This window comes from Coregonus lavaretus (genome assembly GCF_964263955.1).
Source record: "Coregonus lavaretus genome assembly, chromosome: 15".
Classification (NCBI taxonomy): domain Eukaryota; kingdom Metazoa; phylum Chordata; class Actinopteri; order Salmoniformes; family Salmonidae; genus Coregonus; species Coregonus lavaretus.
In genome coordinates this window covers 34,580,015-34,593,221 of record NC_140002.1, presented here as the reverse complement: position 1 = coordinate 34,593,221, position 13,207 = coordinate 34,580,015, and the positions used below count along the sequence as shown (strand labels likewise).

At 43.3% G+C, this 13,207-nt stretch overlaps 1 protein-coding gene and 1 pseudogene across 2 annotated transcripts; one reads left to right on the top strand and one right to left on the bottom strand.

Moving 5' to 3' along the window:
* Positions 1-445: 445 nt before the first annotated feature.
* On the bottom strand, positions 446-5,453 carry LOC311142428 (non-POU domain-containing octamer-binding protein-like). Its single transcript, XM_084178073.1, has 10 exons — positions 5,338-5,453; positions 4,632-4,758; positions 4,347-4,540; positions 3,758-4,059; positions 3,554-3,649; positions 3,195-3,391; positions 2,766-2,953; positions 2,481-2,511; positions 1,038-1,138; positions 446-839 (listed from the first exon to the last, which is right to left on the bottom strand). The coding sequence occupies exons 2-10, from the start codon at positions 4,756-4,758 to the stop codon at positions 738-740; spliced, it is 1,338 nt and encodes a 445-aa protein (XP_084034199.1). The 5' UTR covers positions 5,338-5,453; the 3' UTR covers positions 446-737.
* Positions 5,454-10,734: 5,281 nt separating this feature from the next.
* On the top strand, positions 10,735-12,802 carry LOC311143119 (melatonin receptor type 1B-like; annotated as a pseudogene). The gene is made up of 3 exons: positions 10,735-10,875; positions 11,474-11,537; positions 12,024-12,802. The product of its transcript is annotated as a melatonin receptor type 1B-like (transcript).
* The last annotated feature ends 405 nt before the right edge of the window (positions 12,803-13,207 follow it).

Below are 13,207 nucleotides of genomic sequence, written 5' to 3'. Positions count from 1 at the left end.
GTGTGTGCCTTTCCAAATCATGTCCAATCAATTGAATTTACCACAGGTGGACTCCAATCAAGTTGTAGAAACATCAAGGATGATCAATGGAAACAGGATGCACCTGAGCTCAATTTCAAGTCTCATAGCAAAGGGTCTGAATACATACGTAAATTAGGTATGTTTAAACATTAATACATTTGCAAAAATTTCTAAAAACCTGTTTTCGCTTTGTCATTATGGGGTATTGTGTGTAGATTGCTGAGGATCTTTTTAAAAAAAATCCATTTTAGAATAAGGCTGTAACATAACAAAATATGGGAAAAGTCAAGGGGTTTGAATACTTTCCGAAGGCACTATGTCTTCTATTCAATTGCTTTCTCAACAACTTCACTGACCCAGCCTTTTGAAGGAAAGGATTATATTCTAACACAGTTAACTCACAAATAAAACACATGAAAAAGTACCATGGAATTAAGATTTTATTTAAAACTGTTCAGAAAGGCTTATTGAGAGAGAATGAGAGTGACACATTTACTATTGGTATACAAAACATTGTTTTGAGGAATAAAAAAAAAAAGCCTATACAGAAGCAGTATTCATCTGAAATAAGAAAATGCCAACTCGTGATGCTATTTTAAAACTAAAACATTCTGAATATTTCCCATGCAATTTTCACAGTACATAACGTAATATACCATGTATCAATTTTAAAATATAGTACAGTTTGAAAAGTAAAAAAACTTTAATTGACTATTTTAGAATCTGCGACGCTTGTTGGCACCAAAGTCTGCAGGGCCAGGCCCTCTTGGGAAGATAGGCTGGCCTCCTCCGGGCATGTTGTTGTTTCCTGCTCCCTGCTGGAGAAAACAGAAAAGACACGCAAGATGAGTGACAATGACAAATGAAAGAGTCTCTTGCAGCTATATATTTACATGAGACTTACATTTTTTTAATTAAATACATATTTGGTTATCCTATCCCTGTTGGCGCAATAAATGCATTCATCTTGGTATGTAAATATATTGTTTGTTATTCTAAAATGTCTCTGACATTACCATTAAAGGGGGGTTCTCAGCAGGTATGTTGGCAGCTCCAGGGATGGGCCCGCTGGGGTTTCCTTCACCACCACCCATCGAGTTTCTGTTTATTCCTTGACCTACACCAAACCAAAAGTCAGCACATCAGCAAACCAATAAAATACAGTGGGGTCAGGAATTATTAGATCTCTTGATAAAGATGAGCATAAAATACTAAAATAAAGAAATACTGAGCTGTATTGTATACTAAAATTGTTGTTTAACAAGTTTATATATTTTTTATATCTAAAAAAGATAGGGGTCAAAAGAACACATTGGGAGGGATCTTAGACCATTCCGCCATACAGAATCTTTCCCGATCCTTGATATCCTTCGTCTGTGCTTATGGACTGCCTGTTTCAATTCAAACCACAGGTTTTCAATGGGGTTCAAGTTCAGAGACAAATGGCCATCGCAAAATGTAAATGTTCTACAGTAGGGATGAGGTATTTTCTGCATATGCATTGTTCTTTCAAAGGCCAAACCCACCGCTGGTGTGCGTGGCGGCCAAATACCTATATTTGTGTCATATGACCATAGCACTGATTCCAATCTGAGTGACAATGCCATTTAGCAAACTCCAGGCAGTGCCATGGTCAGATGACATAAAAATAGAGCTCTTTGGCCACGCACACCAATGGTGGAAGAACAATGCATATGCAGAAAATACCTCATCCCTACTGGAAAATATGGTGGTGGATCTTTGATTTTATGGGGTTATTCTGCATCCAATGGTCCTGGGGCCCTTGTTAAGGTCAACAGCATCATGAACGGCACCAAGTACCAGGACATTCTAGCCATAAATCTGGTTGCCTCTGCCAGGAGGCTGAAACTTGTCCGCAAGTGAATCTTCCAGCAAGACAATAACCCCAACCACACATTCAAATTCACAAAGAAATGGTTAATTGTCCACAAACTCAACATCTTGCAATCTCAGTCTCCGAACTTGAACCCCATTGAAAACCTGTGGTTGGAATTGAAGAGGGCAGTCCATACCGCAGACGAAGGATATCAAGGATCTGGAAAGATTCTGTATGGAGAAATGGTCCAAATGTTTTCTCCAATCTCATAAAACATTTAGAAAAAGGTTCAGTGTCGTTATCCTCGCAAGGGGAGGGTGCTGGAGTTTTGAAAACAGAGGATCCAATCATTTTTGACCTTGATCTTTGAGCTTTTTTGTATTTATTTATTACTTGTTAAAACAATCTCTTTCTCTGAGCAATTGTATTAGTATAAAATATAATTTTCCATATTTTATAAATGTTTCTGTTCTTTTCAATATAATTATTTATTTTACAGTCTTTTTTGCTTATCTTTATCAAGGGATCCAATAATTCCAGACCCCACTGTATATACTAGATAACATGGTGACCACTACCCTTGATAGCTCAGTGAAGATCTGAAAGCTAATGGAAACCTTACCTTGCATGTGCATCCGCATCTCCTGCTCCCGCTAAGAAAAATTATAACACATCAGGAAGGCATTATTTAATCAGATAGATTAAACAATTGACAGCTTAGAATAAGCAACCAAAATATTGTTTTAGTGAATAATGGTCCTTTTTCCGATTGCTCAGCCACAAACACAATTGCAAAGATGCTTAGAAACATTTAGGCAACTTTCATTTCTGTGTATAGAGTAATAATGATATATATATATTTTTTTTTATCAGTGTATTTAACCAGTGTCAAATAGCAATGACTCACATTTCCAGGGAAGTTCCCCTTGAAGCCCTCCTGCTGCCGCCTCATAATCTCCTCACTGTGCATCCTCATCTCCTCCTCCCTCCTGCGATGTTCCTCTTCCTGACGCAGCTCCATCTGCTTCCTCTTCTGCATCTCCTGGTTATGGAGCTCCTCCATTCTCCTCAGCTCCTCTTGACGCCTTAGCAGGTCTGTAATGAGATGAACACCCCGTTTGTTAGTAACCTAGTCAAAAGACCTATACCATATGAATCAATTGCCAACAGGATTGCATTCAAGCGGTGTATGAGATTGATATCTGGGCTAAATCTGGTGGTAAGACACTATAAGAAATACATACATTTCTCCATAGGACAGCCTGTTTTGTGTTTATTAGTGTCCTTAACCTTGGATTGATAAGGTGTCTGTAGAGTGGACCCAGACCATACATACCTTGTCTCATCAGGATAACCTGGTGCTCATGTCTGGCTGCCTCCATCTCTTGCTCCAGCTTCTCCTGAGCCTCCTTGATGTTCCTGTCCACCTGCTCATACTGTTGCTTCTCCATCTCCATCAGGGCCTTCCAGCGCATGGCATACTCATACTCAAATGTCCCTGGCTGGGCAAATCTCGGTGGCTGCTCCCGCTCCCTGGTAGAGAGATTTTACACAAGAAAACCAGCTCAATATGAAACACTTAAATGTCATGGATTGTACCTCTTTTCGGCAGCATGGTGTGAGATTGTTCTAAGCACAGTTCTGACCCATGCATTTGGAGAAAGTATGCCAAAACCCAAAACTATGATTACTCACTTGTGAAACACTTGGTTTTTGTTAACAATCCTCTCTGGCAGTCCCTCATCCTCATCAAACTGCTCCATTGGCTCGACTGTCACTGGCCTGGGGAATCTGAAAAGTGGAAAACAATCAGCATTACTTCTCCCATTTTGAAAACATTACAACAAAATGCATTTGAAATATTACATGTTTTTATTTTATTTACAACCCGATACTTACGCAGTCAATAGAAAGGCTCCATCTGCACACCTATCCAGAGCCTTCCTTGCTGCAGGCTTGGCTGTGTATTCCACAATCCCTTTTCCTGTGGGTCTCCCTCTATCATCCACTATAACTATGGCCCTTTCAATCTGGCCAAAGACAGAGAAAGCCTCTTCCAGGAGCTCATTGGAAATGAACTGTGGCAAATTCCTCACAGTTAGAGCAGCACCATGTGTTGCAAATCGCACGCGCAACTGTCTGCCTCTGAATGAGGTGTCATCAAGCTCGGCTTTAGCAATCTCAGCCACTGTTTTTGTCTCCTGTTGGTAGAAAAGGATCAAATAAGAACATGAACGCTTTTCCATTCATTTAGGATTGAGGAATATAACTTCCATCCCTTGAACATGCTACTGTGACAGAGTGGAAATTCAGCCCCAACCGGGGTGCAAACTTATGACCTTCCTCACTGTAACAAAAACTCAAGAGGCACTGTCAATATAACTGACCCAGAAAGCTAAGGCAATTCTGAATCTGGGGGTTACAGTACTTCTAGATCTCAGGAAGGCAGTAGTGAAGCACTTGGTCATCCGCTACACTAGCTACTTACCAGTCTAATGAATCCAAACCCCCTGTCCTTGTTGATGAAAATCTCAGCTGCCTTGCCATACTTGGAAAACAACTTCTCCACCTCCGCCTCTGTAACACCAGTTGGTAAATTTCCCACAAACAGACGGCTACGCTGAGTGTAAGTCTTCTCTCCAGGTTTCCTGAAGTTTTGTAGATCTATGGTTATTCCCGCATCTACAGAGAAGCAAAAGATTAGAATCTCTAATACTGTATGATTTCATTTCCTTCCAATACAGGGCTCAGGAGTCAATTAACCCTATCTTACTTGGGCTCTCCTGCTCATCTGCATGCTGTCCATTGCTGTTGGCTCCAGGGTATTTCTGGTTTTCCATCTGGTGTCTAGATGGGCCATGATACTGCTGTTCACCACGGGGGCCCTGGTTTCCTTGCATCTAACAAAAAGGACATCAGTCATTAACAGAGTCACTACATGGATTTCATAGCTAACACCATCGGTCAAAAAATGCATGAGGATGCAAGAGATTTCAAAGCCAGAGGAACGCTGTAGCTAACCTATTTTGGCTAACGTTTAACAAGCAAATAGTAGATGGTAAAGAGTGGCGTTGAGCGCTACCATTGGCTAGGTAACGAAATGCGATCTACAGTACATAAATCAACTAGCTAACGTTAGCTACTGTACAGTAACGTTACCAACATTTGAAAGCCACCTTTGTTTGCTAGCTAGCATAGCTAGCTAACTAGTTCAAGACAGCTAGCCAACCAACATACATTTTGAAACAATCTGTTAGTTAGCTAACGAATTAAAACATGTTAGCTAGCTAACGGTTAGCTACTTATGTGAAGCTGGATAGCAATTTCGCTACTTACCTAAGCTAACCATCCTCACCACGAAGCTAACATAGCTAGCACAATAGTTTTGTTCCTAGCAAATGTATGCAACACATGCTAATATAAGCAACTTCTCAGATGAAAGCAACATTTTTGCATATTCAACTATTACTTTTTCATACCTTTATAAAATAAATGTTTTGGGATTCCAACACACGTAGAATGGAAAATCGCTCTTTACAAATAGAGAATGGATTTCACAAACAACCTTGATTCCACTTGTGAAAGCAGATTGGCTGACTGGGAGAAGGCGGATGTAAGATAGACATGCAGTGATTGGAAGAATTCCCGTCAATTATATAGAGAAGAACAAATCTAACAATCTGAGTGGTGCATATTCGATTTTGATCATTCCTTGATTTTTGTCAGAGATCTTAAAATAATGACCATAAAAATATAATGAATAGAACGGCTTTTGGAACCTCTAACCCTGGCAATTTGACTGGTAAACTCATGGGTACACTCGCAATGGCTGCCTGGTATTATGATGCAATAATTTCCATGTAATGTAGAATGTTCATTCAAATAATGTTAACTGATGTGATATGCAATTTAATGTATTTTTAACGCAATTGAATGTATTTTTTTGTAATGTCAGTTGAGTTTAATCAACAAATCACAGCACATATTGATGGGTACACCTGCTTTGCTCCACTGTACCGCAGTATGAGTCATAATACCCATAAAACCTAGCATTCAAACAGGGAAACGGTTCCAATCGTTTTTCGACAATTCATTTTCCCCATAGTTTTTATTTTACTTTTTAGAAACACTTAAAATAAGGGCGATGTTCCATGTAGGCTTACCCAGGCGTGATGTTTTGATAACCGTGCAAATCTCTCTCAGACAAGGTCACTTTTATCATTATAGTCGCCTGTAATTACCCCCCAAAAATGAAATGCTAATGTGGCTATCATACAGAACTTCACATCTTGCCGCAAGCTTTGACGTCATCCCTCAAGGCACATTTCTCCATGCAGTAACCTAGAAAGTAGATATTATAGCCTTTTTAGTTTGATATTGTGTATTACTCGTGTGTATTCTTGTTTAGCATTTTTCAAATTACCTAGCTAGCTACCTTAGCATTTTTTTATTACTAGAATTACCCTCTGGCCTTTGTAGTGAACTAGCTAAACTTAGGTCTCTCCGTTGATCTGACGCCACTACTCGGATAAGCACACATGCATTTTATCGTTTTCCCACCTCTGTAATCGAGAGGCATCGCTAGAACTGTGTGATAAGGTAAACCCTGTTTGCTAGTTGCTAACAAGCTGTTTCGGTTAGGTCAAAGATCTGTGGTTAGCTAGGTGCTTGTGAAAATTTGCTAAATAACCACCGGTCCTTACAAGTAAAAAGAAAACCAACATAGGCTAGCATAATGACTGTTGTGATATTTTTATTGGCAAGTATTTAGTGAGCTAGCCAGCTAGTTAACGTTAGCTCACGGTTTGGTAGTCATACTTTTTCACGTGGTGACATGCTAGCTATCATTAGCCCACCAGGGAAGGGATATTTAGCTAACGTTAGCTAGTTAACTAGCAAGTCACAGACACGAATGATCTGCTTGGCGTGTTGACACACTGGTGGTTTGTTGTGGCCGAGTATTGGTGCTAAACCGTGTTGTTGGAGGCTGGCATGCTAATTGGCTGTGGTGTCATAGGATTCGGTGCCCTGGACGGTTTTCATGGAAGAATACTGTACCAAGTTAGCTAGCTGAATAAACTAAGTTAGTCTATTCCTAGAAAACATTGAACTGCTGTAGTTTACAACAATTATAGTTTCTGAGGTGGAAGTTGGGAGAGTTATATTTGGGTGTTTCAGTGAAACGTAAGTGAGGGAGGCCCCGCTCTCTCGCTTTCCCAGATGTTTAGTTCATTTCATTCCGATCTCCTTTGCATTATTGTAGCCATTTTCTGTAGCCTGTCAACTATGTGTCTGTCTATCCCTGTTCTCTCCTCTCCGCACAGGCTATACAAACGCCTCACACCGCGTGGCTGCTGCCACTCTAACCTGGTGGTCCCTGCACGCACGACCCACGTGGAGTTCCAGGTCTCCGGCAGCCTCTGGAACTGCCGTTCTGCGGCCAACAAGGCAGAGTTCAGAGTTCATCTCAGCCTATGCTACCCTCCAGTCCCTCGACTTCTTGGCGCTGACGGATACAAGGATTACCACAGAAAACACTGCTACCCCTACTGCTCTCTCCTCGTCTGACCATGTGTTCTCGCATACCCCGAGAGCATCTGGTCAGCGGGGTGGTGGCACAGGAATCCTCATCTCTCCCAAGTGGACATTCTCTCTTTCTCCCCTGACCCATCTGTCTATCTCCTCATTTGAATTACATGCTGTCACAGTCACTAGCCCATTCAAGCTTAACATCCTTGTCATTTCTCGCCCTCCAGGTTCCCTTGGAGAGTTCATCAATTAGCTTGACGCCTTGATAAGTTCCTTTCCTGAGGATGGCTCACCCCTCACAGTTCTGGGTGACTTTAACCTCCCTACGTCTACCTTTGACTCATTTCTCTCTGCCTCCTTCTTTCCACTCCTCTCCTCTTTTGACCTCACCCTCTCACCGTCCCCCCCTACTCTCAAGGCAGGCAATACGCTTGACCTCATCTTTACCTAGATGCTGTTCTTTTACTAATCTCACTACAACTCCCCTCCAAGTCTCCGACCACTACTTTGTATCCTTTTCTCTCTCACTCTCCTCCAACACTACTCACTCTGCCCCTACTCAGATGGTAATGCGCCGTCGCAACCTTCGCTCTCTCTCTCCCGCTACTCTCTCCTCTTCCATCCTATCATCTCTTCCCTCTGCCCAATCTCCTGATTCTTCCTCCTCAACCCTCCTCTCCTCCCTTTCTACATCCTTTGACTCTATGTCCCCTATCCTCCCGGCCGGCTCGGTCCTCCCCTCCTGCTCCGTGGCTTGACGACTCATTGCGAGCTCACAGAACAGGGCTCCGGGCAGCCGAGCGGAAATTGAGGAAAACTAGACTCCCTGCGGACCCGTCATCTTTTCACTCCCTCCTCTCTACATTTTCTTCCTCTGTTTCTGCTGCTAAAGCCACTTTCTACCACTCTAAATTCCAAGCATCTGCCTCTAACCCTAGGAAGCTCTTTGCCACCTTCTCCTCCCTGCTGAATCCCCCCCCCCCCCCCTCCCTCTCTGTGGATGACTTCGTCAACCATTTTGAAAAGAAGGTTGACGACATCCAATCCTCGTTTGTTAAGTCAAATGACACTGCTGTTCCTGCTCACACTGCCCTACCCTATGCTTTGACTTCTTTCTCCCCTCTCTCTCCAGATGAAATCTTGCGACTTGTGACGGCCGGCCGCCCAACAACCTGCCCGCTTGACCCTATCCCCTCCTCTCTTCTCCAGACCATTTCCGGAGACCTTCTCCCTTACCTCACCTCGCTCATCAACTCATCCTTGACCGCTGGCTATGTCCCTTCCGTCTTCAAGAGAGCGAGAGTTGCACCCCTTCTCAAAAAACCTACACTCGATCCCTCCGATGTCAACTACAGACCAGCATCCCTTCTTTCTTTTCTCTCCAAAACTCTTGAGCGTGCCATCTTTAGCCAATTCTCTTGCTATCTCTCTCAGAATGACCTTCTTGATCCAAACCAGTCAGGTTTCAAGACTGGTCATTCAACTGAGACTGCTCTTCTCTGTGTCACGGAGGCTCTCCGCACTGCTAAAGCTAACTCTCTCTCCTCTGCTCTCGTCCTTCTAGACCTATCTGCTGCCTTTGATACTGTGAACCATCAGATCCTCCTCTCCGAGTTGGGCATCTCCGGCGCGGCTCACTCTTGGATTGCGTCCTACCTGACAGGTCGCTCCTACCAAGTGGCGTGGCTGAATCTGGCTCCGCACCACGTGCTCTCACCACTGGTGTCCCCCAGGGCTCAGTTCTAGGCCCTCTCCTATTCTCGCTGTACACCAAGTCACTTGGCTCTGTCATATCCTCACATGGCCTCTCCTATCATTGCTACGCAGACGACACACTTAATTAATCTTCTCCTTTCCCCCTCCTGATAACCAGGTGGCGAATTGCATCTCTGCATGTCTGGCAGACATATAAGTGTGGATGACGGATCACCACCTCAAGCTGAACCTCGGCAAGACGGAGCTGCTCTTCCTCCCGGGGAAGGACTGCCCGTTCCATGATCTCGCCATCACGGTTGACAACTCCGTTGTGTCCTCCTCCCAGAGTGCAAAGAGCCTTGGCGTGACCCTGGACAACACCCTGTCGTTCTCCGCTAACATCAAGGCGGTGACCCGATCCTGTAGGTTCATGCTCTACAACATTCGCAGAGTACGACCCTGCCTTACACAGGAAGCGGCACAGGTCCTAATCCAGGCACTTGTCATCTCCCGTCTGGATTACTGCAACTCGCTGTTGGCTGGGCTCCCTGCCTGTGCCATTAAACCCCTACAACTCATCCAGAACACCGCAGCCCGTCTGGTGTTCAACCTTCCCAAGTGCTCCTCCGCACACTCCACTGGCTTCCAGTTGAAGCTCACATCTGCTACAAGACCATGGTGCTTGCCTACGGAGCTGTGAGGGGAACGGCACCATCAAGAAAGTGTTACTATAGGGGCCCCCTAAGATAGTGGACATGGAGATATGTGGAGGCCAGGGATTGGTCTATTCAAAATACGCCATTTTGTGTTACATAGGATATATATCATGTTTGAACAAAGGGATGAAGAGAATAATCATATTTGAGATTGGGTTAGTTGTTCTGCAGATTCTGCAGAAATCTGTAAATTGATGCTGAAATCCTTGATGTAATAAAAGTTATAATCAAGTACAGTGTCAGCGGATTCCTTGTCAACACAGCATCTCAGCAGCATTGTTCGGCCACCACACACCCCTTACCCCACCCCAAAAAAATAAAAAATAATTGTAAAGTGGTTGTCCCACTGGCTATCATAAGGTGAATGCACCAATTTGTAAGTCGCTCTGGATAAGAGCGTCTGCTAAATGACGGAAATGTAAAATGTTAACGTTAACTCACCATTCGTGTTGTCAGATTTGCTAGCTAACGTTAGGACAGCACCATGGCAAGGATAGTTGGTTAGCTAGCATGTCACCACTTAGAAAAGTCTGACTACATAAACGGTGAACTAATGTTAACCAGCTTGATAGCTAAGTATTGCCTGTTGGGCTAGCTAGTTAGGCACCTTGGTTAGATCGTTAGCTAAAGTTGGCTAGCTAGCTCACAAAGGACTTGTAGGCTCAATGTTTTCCCCATACAAAACACAAACGTATCAAATGATACAATGTGTAAAACATTGAATTTGTAGATGTATCGAAAAATACTACGTCCCCTTTTCCCCATGTTTTAGACATGAGGTGTGACATGCGGAACATCAGGCTCACCCCGCGAGAAGCCGTGCATGATAAATGCCACCCTCAGCAAGGAGATCTGCTGGAAGTGATGTACTCCCTCTCTCACTCGGGGGGACTTTGGGAGCATCTGGTCCTTGGAAAACACCTCTAGTCAAGCAATATGAGTCTGCCAGAGGCCGTCACGCTGGATGGGGATGGTGATGGAGGCTTTGGTGGTCCACACAACGAAGAAGGAAGTGTCCCTTCCAGTGATGTGGAGCAGCCCTTGGACCTGGTACCAGTAAGGATGGACCTGGTGCCAGTAAGGATGGTCTGAAAATATTTGGCATGGGTCCTCAGATCCTCAAAAGGTTCCACAGCTGCACCATCGAGAATATCCTGACTGGTTGGATCACTGCCAAGTCTAGGTCCAAGAGGTTTCTAAACAGCTTCTATCCCCAAGCAATAAGACTCCTGAACATCTAATCAAATGTCTACCCAGACTATTTGCATTGCCCCCCCGCCCCTCTTTTATGCTGCTGCTACTCTGTTTATTATCTATGCATAGTCACTTTAATAACTCTACCTACATGTACATGTTACCTCAATTACCAAGACTAACCGGTGCCCTCGCACATTGACTCGGTACCGGTACCCCCTGTATATAGCCTCGCTATTGTTATTTTACTGCTGCTCTTTAATTATTTGTTACTTTTATTTCTTACTTTTTTACTTTTTTTAAATAATGTTTTTTTGTTATTTTTTTGTTATTCTTTCTTAAAATTGCATTGTTGGTTAAGGGCTTGTAAGTAAGCATTTCACTGTAAGGTCTACACCTGTTGTATTCGGTGCATGTGACAAATAAAATGTAATTTGATTAGATTTCACAGAGGGGGTAAGACCCTCCCTCCTAGATCTAGAAATCCTTCGACTTCACTGCCTCCTCAATGGTAAGGTCCCTTGCACCATGTTTACATAAAGAAGGTAAATGGCACCTACATAAAATCAAGGGCAAAGTGGATAGGATTATTATTTCCTCCTCAGAGTCAAGACAATTCCATAACTGAGATGTGTGTGTTTCTCTGGCTGGACATTGGTCATCCGAGGGAGAGAGAGACACAGACGCTACTCCTGTCAGGAGGAATCATGCTCCATAAATCAAACCGATGATATATCGAGTCCACAGCAGGAAATTATTTTGCTTCAATTGGCTCAGTACATTTTGTTCCATTGGATTAGACACTTTTAAGATTAGGTTATTGATTTGTTGCTCAAGTTTACCTGAACAAATACTACTATATCAGTATGCACCTAGTCATGTGAAACCAGACGACTGTGTCTCTAAATATTACACAGTAACTGTCTGGCCATGAAATTAGTATGCACTGGAACACCCAGACATATTTCATACGGCTGCATGTTTGTATTCACTAAGTTTGACCACTAAAATGATTGTTTTGTCTCTTGTAGGAAACATCTTTGTGGTGAGCATGTCGGTGGAAGACACGGTGGTGGCAGTGTACCCCTACCCCTTGGCTATCCTGTCCATCTTCCACAATGACTGGATCGTTGGGGACATGCACTGCCAGCTCAGTGGCTTCATCATGGGCCTCAGTGTCATTGGCTCCGTCTTTAACATCTTGGCCATTTCCATCAACCGCTACTGCTACATCTGCCACAGCCTGCACTATGACCGCATGTTCAGCACCAGGAACACCTGCTGCTACCTGGGCCTCACCTGGCTGCTCACTGCCATGGCCACGGTGCCAAACTTCTTTGTGGACTCTCTGCAGTATGACCCACACCTCTACTCCTGCACCTTCGCCCAGACTGCCAGCTCCTACTAGGCCATCTCTGTGGTGCTGATCACTTCCTGGTGCCCCTCTCGGTGGTCTGTTACTGCTACCTGAGGATCTGAGTGTTAATCATCCAGGTGAAACAGAGGGTGAAACCAGATGACAAGCAGAAACTAAAGCCCAACAACCTTTTCAAATTCTTAACTATGTTTATGGTTTTCCTCTTGTTTGGTGTGCTGGGGACCACTAAACATTATTGGCCTGGCAGTGGCCATTAACCTGGGAATGGTTGAGCCAAATATCCCAGAGAGGCTCTTTGTCACATGGTACTTTATGGCCTATTTCAACAGCTGTCTCAATGCTGTCATGTACGGGTTACTCAGTCAGAACTTTAGTAAGGAAAACATGCACATCCTCTTATTGCTGTGTACCCCTCAAACAATTTTTGTGTAAGGCTCCAGGTGTTGGACTGAGGGATTTAAAATAACAACAAGTAAACCATCACATGTAGTGTCAAACAGCAACCAGGCAAGGGTGAACCTGTAGGAGAATAGCTAATTACTGTTCACTTCATCCTTTAAAATAATATGAAAGGGCACAAGATAAATGTAAAGTTATCATAGGCTATAACATGTATTTGATCAATGTTTTTTTGCATAACCATTATATCATGCTTTGTGTCATGTTTCTGAGCCTACAGAGAAGTTTGTATTGTACAATTCTGATACATTAGATATTTCAAGAAGTTGTCCTTTATAAATTGTACATAGATTACTTCATAGAGCATATATATGAAACAATACAAGTGCCAAAGGAGTTTAAAGCAAGACACTGCTGCGTCATACAGTTTTGACCTCA